Source organism: Notolepis coatsorum (genome assembly GCF_963971535.1).
Source record: "Notolepis coatsorum genome assembly, chromosome: 3".
NCBI lineage: Eukaryota > Metazoa > Chordata > Actinopteri > Aulopiformes > Paralepididae > Notolepis > Notolepis coatsorum.
In genome coordinates this window covers 151,028,162-151,037,602 of record NC_140167.1, presented here as the reverse complement: position 1 = coordinate 151,037,602, position 9,441 = coordinate 151,028,162, and the positions used below count along the sequence as shown (strand labels likewise).

The following is a 9,441-nucleotide window of genomic DNA, read 5'->3' as shown; positions in this document are numbered from 1 at the left end:
GTCCAATCTTTCGCTGTCGACTAAAGACGCACTTCTTCAACCATTATCTGAAATATTCTTTACCCTAACTAACCTTACTGTCATGCACTTAATAGTCCTAATAAAGTCCTAATAAACTAACCTACACTGTAGCACTCAACACTTTGATGAACATTGTTACTCAGCTGATAGAGTTGTGCCCTTCCTGATGACTTGTCGTACAGAACTTGTACAGTAAGTCGCTTTGGATAAAAGCGTCAGCTAAATGACTAAATGTAAATGTAAATGTAATGTACTGTATGTAGTTGGTGTCGGTGTTGGTGATGGTGATGCTGTCGGTGGTGGTAGTGATGATGATTTGTGTTAGTAGTAGTCGTAGCAGCATCAGTCGTAGCAGCAGCAGCAGTAGTAGTAGTAGTAGTAGTAGTAGTAGTAGTAGTAGTAGTAGTAGTAGTAGTAGTAGTAGTAGTAGTAGTAGTAGTAGTGGTAGTGGTAGTGGTGGTGGTAGCCTAGTCAGGGCCGCCTCAGGGGGTGTGCGAGCAGTGCGGTCGCACAGGGCCTCGCGGGAAGGGGGGCCTCGCAAAAAAAAAAAAAAAAAAAAAATTATTTATTATTTTTTTTATTTTTTATTTTATTTTTTATTTTTTTTTTTGCGAGGCCCCCCTTCCCGCGAGGCCCTTTTTCATCACAGACCTACAATCTAGTTTGTAGAATGTGTCTGACTTGTTCCTGGGTCTGCAGACATACTCACTATTGGAGCTCAGCCTCTGGGGTTCTGCAGCAGACATACTATTGGTTTCAACGAAGGGAGTGGTTTTACTTACATCATGTGTAGTACGCCGGCGTGAGTCAGCTGCGTTTGACTATTTCGCATGTGCAGCTTTTGACTATTATGCTTAGTTATGCCAGCCAAGACGAAGAAAGAGGTCGGTCATTATCAGTCGGTCGGTCACCAAGGAACGTTGACGAAAGGCCTCTCGCTAGCGGGACAAATGGCCGGAGCCTTGTCATGGTATAGCCATGATGATGTCGGCTAGTAGCTAGCTTAGCTAAAGGCTAACTAGCGTTAGCTAACCTAGAGACAGCGCATACAGCCAAGATGAAGAGGATGGTCGTTTGGCAGATGAACTTCGTCAACTCCACGCGGTTGTCTCCATCCTCTTGGACGTTTGGTGAGTTTTTAACCTATTCTATTAACTCTATTCTATTCCCGCCGTGGACATCTCTCTCTCTCTCTCTCTGGAGCTAAACTGGCCGACTAGCTGTTGTAGTACTACTAGTAGCTAACGGTGTGTGGCCTGGTGTCAGCACCTGTATGTAGCCGCATAGCTTGCTTCTGCGTTAGCTAATGGTTAGCGATAGCCTGGTAGCTGTTTAGCTACGACGTTAGCTGCCGGCTGTGCTCGGCTGGGAACGTTCGTTTGATGCTATCAGTTAGCCTTGAGTTAGCTGTTAGCTTGTGCTACGACCATTGACATTAGCCGTGAGAATAGCAGGGGGTTATTTTTGTCCCGCCAGCGAGAGGCCTTTCGTCAACGTGGAGACCTGTGTTGCGGCCTTTCGCCCTGCGTTCCTTGGTGCAGGTAAGATTAATGAAAATCATGACATTACCCCACTCTTCCTTCCTTCCCCTCCCGAATGTTTTGTTAATAACGATGTTTTTTTCCAGGCAAAACATATGTTACTTCACAACATTTGGAGATACGACATGTGATGTGTGTGAATTCATTGTCTTGGTCGTTTGTGTAGCTTGGGTAGCGTTGGGCCGTTGGCCAAAGCTGTGTGTGGCCTGGTGTCAGTAGCCTACCTGGCTAGCCTTTAGCTGTCGGCCATTGGCTCCTTGCTGCTTTGTTTTCTCTGGTATAGACCCTCTTCTCTTTGGATTTAAGTGTTGATCTTTGTCCTTTTGGATCTATGTATATTCATGTTGCCTTTGTGAAGTTATCTTTTCCTTCTGTTTTGTTCTTTCATTAAAAGTTGAATATCCTTTAGGGGGTCATCTTTGCTTATCTCTCTCATACATGCTCTCTCTCTAACACACATGCTCTCTCTCTCTCTCTCTCTTTCTAACACACACAGTCTGCCTATGGCGGCCTTTCTCGATGGCTAGGCTGTGCTCGCTGAGTCTGTACCTAGTCAAGGATCTTCAGTCACAGTGCTCAGGTATTCTGCCACTGTGTACTCTCTGTTTAGGGCCAAATAGCATTTCAATTTCTTTCCAATGTGTCTCTCTCTCTGTACACTGTATATTGACTGTAGAACGGGAGCTCTCTCTCGCTCTCTCTCTTGCTATATGTTGACTGTATCATGCCCAGCCTCGGGCAGCGCTATTATTTATGAATATGTTGACTGTATGAAAAAAAAAATAAAAAAATCTCGCAAAAAAATAAATCTCGCACAGGGCCTCGCATTTCTCCCAGGCGGCCCTGAGCCTAGTTGTAGTGTTATCTACAGCAGCAGTAGAAGTAACAGTAGGCCGGCAGAGGTAGTAGTAGTAGTAGTAGTAGTAGTACGTACTAGGCTGCAGCAACAGTGGTTCAGGAGGTAGAGTGGTTGTCTGGTAATCAGAAGGTTTCCTGGTTAAATTCTGGCTCCTTCCAACAGCGTGTTGAAGTGTCCTTGAACAAGACACTTAACCCCCAACTGCTCCCGATTGCTTCCGCCATCAGTGTGTGATGAATGGGTGAATGTGTGGCATAAGTTGTAAAGTGCTTTGGATAAAAGTATATACAGTAAATGCAGTCCATTTACAATTTACTTTAATATAGTTTCAGATGTAGTAACAGCTTTTTGAAGCTTTTTAGGTATTCCTTCCTCAAGAAGAACCGAGAAGTAGATGTATTCACTGCATTACACAACACTACATTAATATTATTATGATTATTATTATAATTAGTAGTAGTAGTAATAGTACTAGTAGTTGTATAAAAGTGCATAGGGAGGCATTATGCACAACGACCATGGCCTAACATCAACTGCTGTATACAATCTAAACTGGCCTTCAATTAAATTCAACCCTAATTCACCATCCTCTCATCTGTAACCAGGTGATACGTTTTGGTTGGATTTTCATTGCCTATCAGTGGGGAGGGGGAGGAGGGACCGCGGTGTTAGTCTCACTGTCTTGGCCACTTGCTACGGTTCGTTTACCTGAGAGCCAGCCCTACCCATGGAGCTGCTACAAGCAGCTGTCAGCGCATGCTACAGTAATGGAAAATCCTTCATGACAAATCTGAGCCACTCCTGTCTCCCGGACGGCACTGCCAAAGGATAGCCGGAGCCGGTCATCCGAGATTTCCTCCAACCCCGACGTGTGCAACCCGAGCCGGGGCCCAGGGATCGTGTCATGGACTGAGTCCCCCGGCGCGTCTCAGTCAGCAGGCCGGCACAACAATGGAACAATGCAGACGAAGCGAGGAGACATTAAGTGGAGCTCTCGCAGAGGGAGAGGTTTGACACAGATTTCCTTTTCATCTAGCGAGGAACTATCGCAGTTCATCATAGTTCATCAAGTGACAAGTCATGACAGGGACCCCACTTGCCCCGTGCTTCGAATCTCGCGCGAGTTCAGTTTGGGCCGATATTCAGCGACGCCTTTCCGTCTGTTCCAGAGTAACTGCACTGCGAAAGACTTCCCATCTGAACAAGTATTTTAAGCTTATATATCTTGAAAACTTTCAAAAAGCATCATGAATGTAGGCAGGTCACTCCTGTCTCCTGTATCATTTTGAACAAGCAAACATTTGGTGTGTGAAATTATCTCACCCCAGTGGCATATTATTTTTCTCTTGTTTTAAGAAAACAAGATTTTAACACTCAATATCAGATCAAATCGTTTGATGAAATGGATTCTTTGTGCAGTGTATATAAGCCCTCTGGTGTCATCATCTCAGGTGCTTTCCAGCTCCTCTCAGTCGTCGCCGCAATGGAGGAGAACCTCTAATGGTCTCCAGGAGGTGGCGAGTAATGGCAGGTCTTGCCGTGGGTTCCTAAGGGATCGGACACCTACATCAGCGGGGCCGTTTGCCTGTTGCCACCGCATTGTTCCAGTGACCCCGATGGGGCCGGCGCTGTAATGGGATAAGGGATCGCGTAGCTCTCCCTCCGAGTGGACACAGGGCTATCCATGGCCTGAGCTCTGTGCAGGCCAGTTGAGAGGATGCAATCCGACCCCACGTCGGCAGGACATCAGGATCCCATATTATATGAGGACGGTATAGCCGGCAGCTCTCTGGTCATCCTGAACACTCTGACCCCCATACTGACCATTCAGGTCAGGTCCAGAGGGAGACTGGAGGGAGAAGGAGGAGGAGGAGGAGGAGGAGGAGGAGGAGGAGGACTGGGCTGGGTATTGTTGAAGGTTTTTCCATGCTGATACTTTAAATTGAATGCAAGTTTTGAAACCTTTAATTTAATCATAGCATTGGGTAAACTATTTCAGTAAAATATCACTTAGTAAAAATGTGCTGCTTTAAGTAGAATCGAACCATGCCCATGCCAAAACATCATATCATGATACGTTTCTTAGTGGTGAGTTTAATGGTATTTGACAGTATACAATGTGATATGACGTATTTTCTCTCTTTTTCTTGTGATACAATTTTCTTGGTGCTACTTTATTAAAAATGGACCGTTCCCATCCAATTTCCTGCTGCAATGTGCAATGCTTGTACATTGTGAAAAAAAAGAGGAAAGTATACTGTACATGTATATTGTTGATGATGGCATTGTAAAAACCCATATCTTTGTGTGGATCTGTAATGGAGAGTGTACCTTAGAAACCGGTATACTGTACCTCCCAGTGCTAGTCTCCATAAAAATCCCTACAGAATCCTGGAGAACTTGAGATGCCGTTGAAAGAATCCAATCCATCCACTGTAAGGATATTTCCTTGTGAGGGAAGGATTGTGAGGTATCCAATGTTGCTTTATTGCTTGGTACTCTTTGTTAGTGAACAATTAAAGACAAGTTACAAGAGCCGTTGTGAGGACTTCTGAGCAACAGTGCAACTGCTCCAGGTCCTGAGTGGTGATGGAAAGGACAGATGATTATTAATGGTGTAACAACACATGCTTTATTTCCTCTTTGTGTATGAGCCATTGCTTCAATGGACCTATCTCAAACCCTGCCCTCTTTTCTTGATCCTCCAATCACAACTGTTGCTTTCCTCTGACACACTTAAGTAGGGATGTCCCAATCAAGTTATCTGCCAATACCGAGTCCCAATTCGATATTTGTACTTTCCTAGATAATATAGCAGCACGGTGCACACTTCAAGTATATTCAAATGAGTAAAACCGTTTCAATGTAGGTACGATATGTTTAGAAATTGTTCTGAAAAAACAATGCTTACATCACAGCTTTCCCTTAATGGTTTTCATCAAATATTCGTACAGAAAAGGATCTGAATTTGATTGGGCTTAATATACCTGATACAATCAATACTGATCAATTAACATTCTGTGACCGGCTCCGATTCCGATCTGTCCGATCCGATCGGCACATCCCTAACTTTAAGCAACAATTGTGATGGAGGAGGATCAAGACAAGAGGGCGGAGCTTGAGATAGATGAATTGCAGACGGTATAGGATGCACATCGTTAGTGCCTGTAACGTTACCGGTAGCACTGCAGAAGTGTGAAAGAAGACATCTGAACCTTCATCTGTCTTTGCTCTGTCTAGCACACTGTATCATGTGGTTGTTGTTTTTGTTGTTGTTGTTATTATTTATCTGATGCTGGTATGGCACAAGGTTCATTTCTGAAAGTAATAATGAATAATCAATCACTAAAAATCAATGTTTTGAAGCTTTAATAATGTCTTTCTTAATTCCTGGTGCCTTAAATCACATACAATATCACAAACTACACAGTCAATTTTGCAGAGTAAATTCTACTCAAACTGAGTACATTTTAGTTTGAGTAAAATGTACTCAGTTTGAGTAAAAATTTCTCTGCAGAATGTACTGTGTAGTGTCATGCTGATGGGTATTGTACTCAATACTCAGCCCTAATGAGTGAGGAGGGAAAGTACTTAATTTGTGAACACAACATTTGTAACACCCTATTAACTATGCACAGTGGAATCATGTGGGGAACAAACAGGCACCTTGCTGGGTTTGGATTTAGACTGCTCCTATTGCCAAATGTGTTCTTCCAGCTATCCCTCTGAGAAACACGTACAGTACATGTCACCAGAGGGTTCACAGGGTCAGCTGTTGGCAGCGCCCCTGGAGCAGACAGGAGTTCAGCACCTTGCTCAAGAACATCTCTACAGGGATAGACACTTGTGTCAGCTATGTCTGTGTTTGTATGGATCAGCGACAAGGCTTGTCTGAGACCCGTGTTGCAGTCACTCCTAAAGCTGAGGCCAGTGGCTGGAACTCTTGAGAGCCGGCTAAAACACTGAGGGATGTGGGTATGACTCTATGAGCACAAGTATTGTACTTTATTTTTAGTCATTTTATCTGTCTGTGTCTGTCTGTCTGTCTGTCTGTCTGTCTGTCTGTCTGTCTGTCTGTCTGTCTGTCTGTCTGTCTGTCTGTTTGTCTGTCTGTCTGTCTGTCTGTCTGTCTGTCTGTCTGTCTGTCTGTCTGTCTGTCTGTCTGTCTGTCTGTCTGTCTGTCTGTCTCTGTCTGTCTGTCTGTCTGTCTGTCTGTCTGTCTGTCTGTCTGTCTGTCTGTCTGTCTGTCCGTGTGACTGTGACATGATATGGTGCAGAGTTATATAGACTACAGTAAGTAGGCAGGATAACCTGTAGAGCCTGTGCGTGTATTTGTGAGTGTGCACGTGTGTGTGCGTGTGTGTGTGTGTGTGTGTGTGTGTGTGTGTGTGTGTGTGTGTGTGTGTGTGTGTGTGTGTGTGTGTGTGTGTGTGTGTGTGTGTGTGTGTGTGTGTGTGTGTGTGTGTGTGTGTGTGTGCAGCCTGGCATGCACCGTGTGGTGCAGTGAAGGACGCCCTTCCCAGCTCTCTTGTTGTTGCCACCTGTCTCCCAGGTAACGGAGACTGCTCTCCCAGGAAGGAGAACTCGAGAATGCTGGTGGACCTGTCGACCAGCACGCCCAACGGACAGACGCCCCAGGGTCCTAAATCACCAAGCGGTGAGTGCTTACTCTATAGATGCGTGCATGCACAACCACCCGCACACACACACACACACACACATACACACACACACACACACACACACACACACACACACACACACACACACACACACACACACACACACACACACACACACACACACACACACACACACACACACACAGAGGTTTATCATAGGGTAACAGTGTATAGCTGTACAAATCTGAATGAATTTATATGAATGTTACTATCTACTTAAACATCATTCTGTGAACTAATTCCTTGACTTAATGTAAGGTTTTACAGTAATAGCACATTTTCTCACTAATCAGGCCTGTCACATTCATATAGGGGAGAACGGGGGACGTTGTCATACGGGTAGGTTGTCACATTCATTATATTTCACCACCAGAGGGTCCTGTCTCCCATACTTTGGTATTTAAATGTCCAGAATTGGGGTGAGGGTTCACCTACATTGTCATCTTTGGAGTGAAACAGCTGAATTTGAGGTGAGAGGACTTTTTGTGTTTTTCATGTCCATTTGCAAATATTCCGCTCCTCAGTATTTTTCTTCTAGGCTTTTACACAATTGGTTTATAATGAAACAATTATTACCCTTAAAAAGTGTGAAGGGATAGCTATAGTTTAGATTGTTGTTAGCTAGCTATAGTTGTTAGATGGCTGTTAGCCTTGATGCTATCAAGACATTCCAGTTGGGGTTGGTCGTCACATTTTATTTGGGGTTGGTTGTCACATGTTGTGTAGGCTATTATTGTTAGGCCGATTTATTGTGTTCTTATTTTGTTAGATAGGATGGCCTAAAGATGTGTTTCCTGTTTATGTTCATGTTAAGATGCATTAAGTTATGTATTTGTCAACTTGTCAATGCAATTAAACTTTCAAATTGAGTTCTGCCTTCTTGTCTTCTTTTTAAGATGTTCCCATTAAAACACATGGTGACAACCAACCCCATAGTGTGTGACAACCATCCCCATGATGGGGTTGGTTGCCACAATGTGTCACAGGGCTCTACAGTGCGGCCGTATTGCTCGCATATGCCCCTAGAAATATGTGTGTGCGAATCGGAAAAATCAATTACTCGCACGGTGTGCGAGTGAAGATTACAGCCTCAGTCGTCCTTTTTTTTATCGTTAAAAAACTACAAGTCCCACATTGCACTCAAGCCAACGGTCCAATCACAGTAGAGTGACGTGACTGGTTTCATGGGAAAGAAAGCAAATGACCAATCGGAAGCTCTCATTTTGCTTGTTTACTTCCTGAAAGTCCGCCATTGCGACATGCGAGAGTTTCCCGAGACATGTAACTTATTCTAGTCTTACCAATAGCAATAGATTTTAGAACACCTAGATTTAGCGATAGCAATAGTAATATAACGTTAATGCAACAAAACGAATGCCTTGCTTTGTTAATCATAACGTTGATGCAGTAGCGTATGTCGTTGTGCCGCACACAACAGCACAGGTGGGCAATAGGGTCCAGCTGCAGCGCCGGACAGCCGGAGTGCAAGCGGTGTGACGTAATTGGCAGAATCGACTGTCAATCAATGGTCTACCTGACACGCAAACTCATAAACAATGTTTCTGTACTGGAGGTGTACAGTATTTCAATAGGCAACCCTGAAAGGATTATTTTTCTAGAAGAGCAACACTAGCCAAAACATAGGCATTGTATGCATAACAGGGGAAAAAGCTAAAGTTAAGTGACTGTTACTTTTGTAGCAGTAGTTTGATTTGATAGTTTATTTGATAGGGACAGCACATGTTAATGAACATCAAGTACAAAATACAAAATGTAAACATACAGGGTTGTAGCAAGAGGTAATTTACACCAGGAGACAGCAAACCTCTTTCAATAAATAAATAGCCTGCTTAGGGTAAAAGCATTGTGACAATCAATGATAAAAACAACAATAAAAACAAGAAACAAGTTACATAAACTAAATCAGATTAAGATGGGTCTTGAACATGGAGTATGTGGGGCACTCTCTAATCACAACTGGTAGGCTATTCCAGTAGTTACCACCCAGAGAACACAGTTTTAGCAAAGGTATACCGAAAAGGCACCTTACAGTCCCCTCTACTGATGGCCCTGGTGGTAATGCCAGTGTCTCCTTATTGTTCAATGTCACTGGCTTTTTTATTAGGCCTAGTTGTTGGCTACAACTTTGCCACAGTAGGCATTAATCACTTAATAGTTCAAATGTCTGTGTCCCATTCCCATTTGCACACGCAGATACACACACACGCACACAGTGGGCCAGTGACTTTGGTGGTATGTGCCATTGGACAGATGTGTGTCCCGTTCCCGTTTGCACATGCACGCACAGTACAAATATACATTTATAAAATTTCTTTGT

At 43.8% G+C, this 9,441-nt stretch overlaps 1 protein-coding gene across 1 annotated transcript in view; it reads left to right on the top strand.

Moving 5' to 3' along the window:
- Positions 1–9,441, top strand: part of ikzf2 (IKAROS family zinc finger 2) — a 157,548-nt gene that overhangs the window by 11,984 nt on the left and 136,123 nt on the right. The window contains 1 exon segment of the mRNA XM_084309494.1: positions 6,974–7,078. Coding sequence (XP_084165620.1) covers positions 6,974–7,078 — 105 coding nt within the window.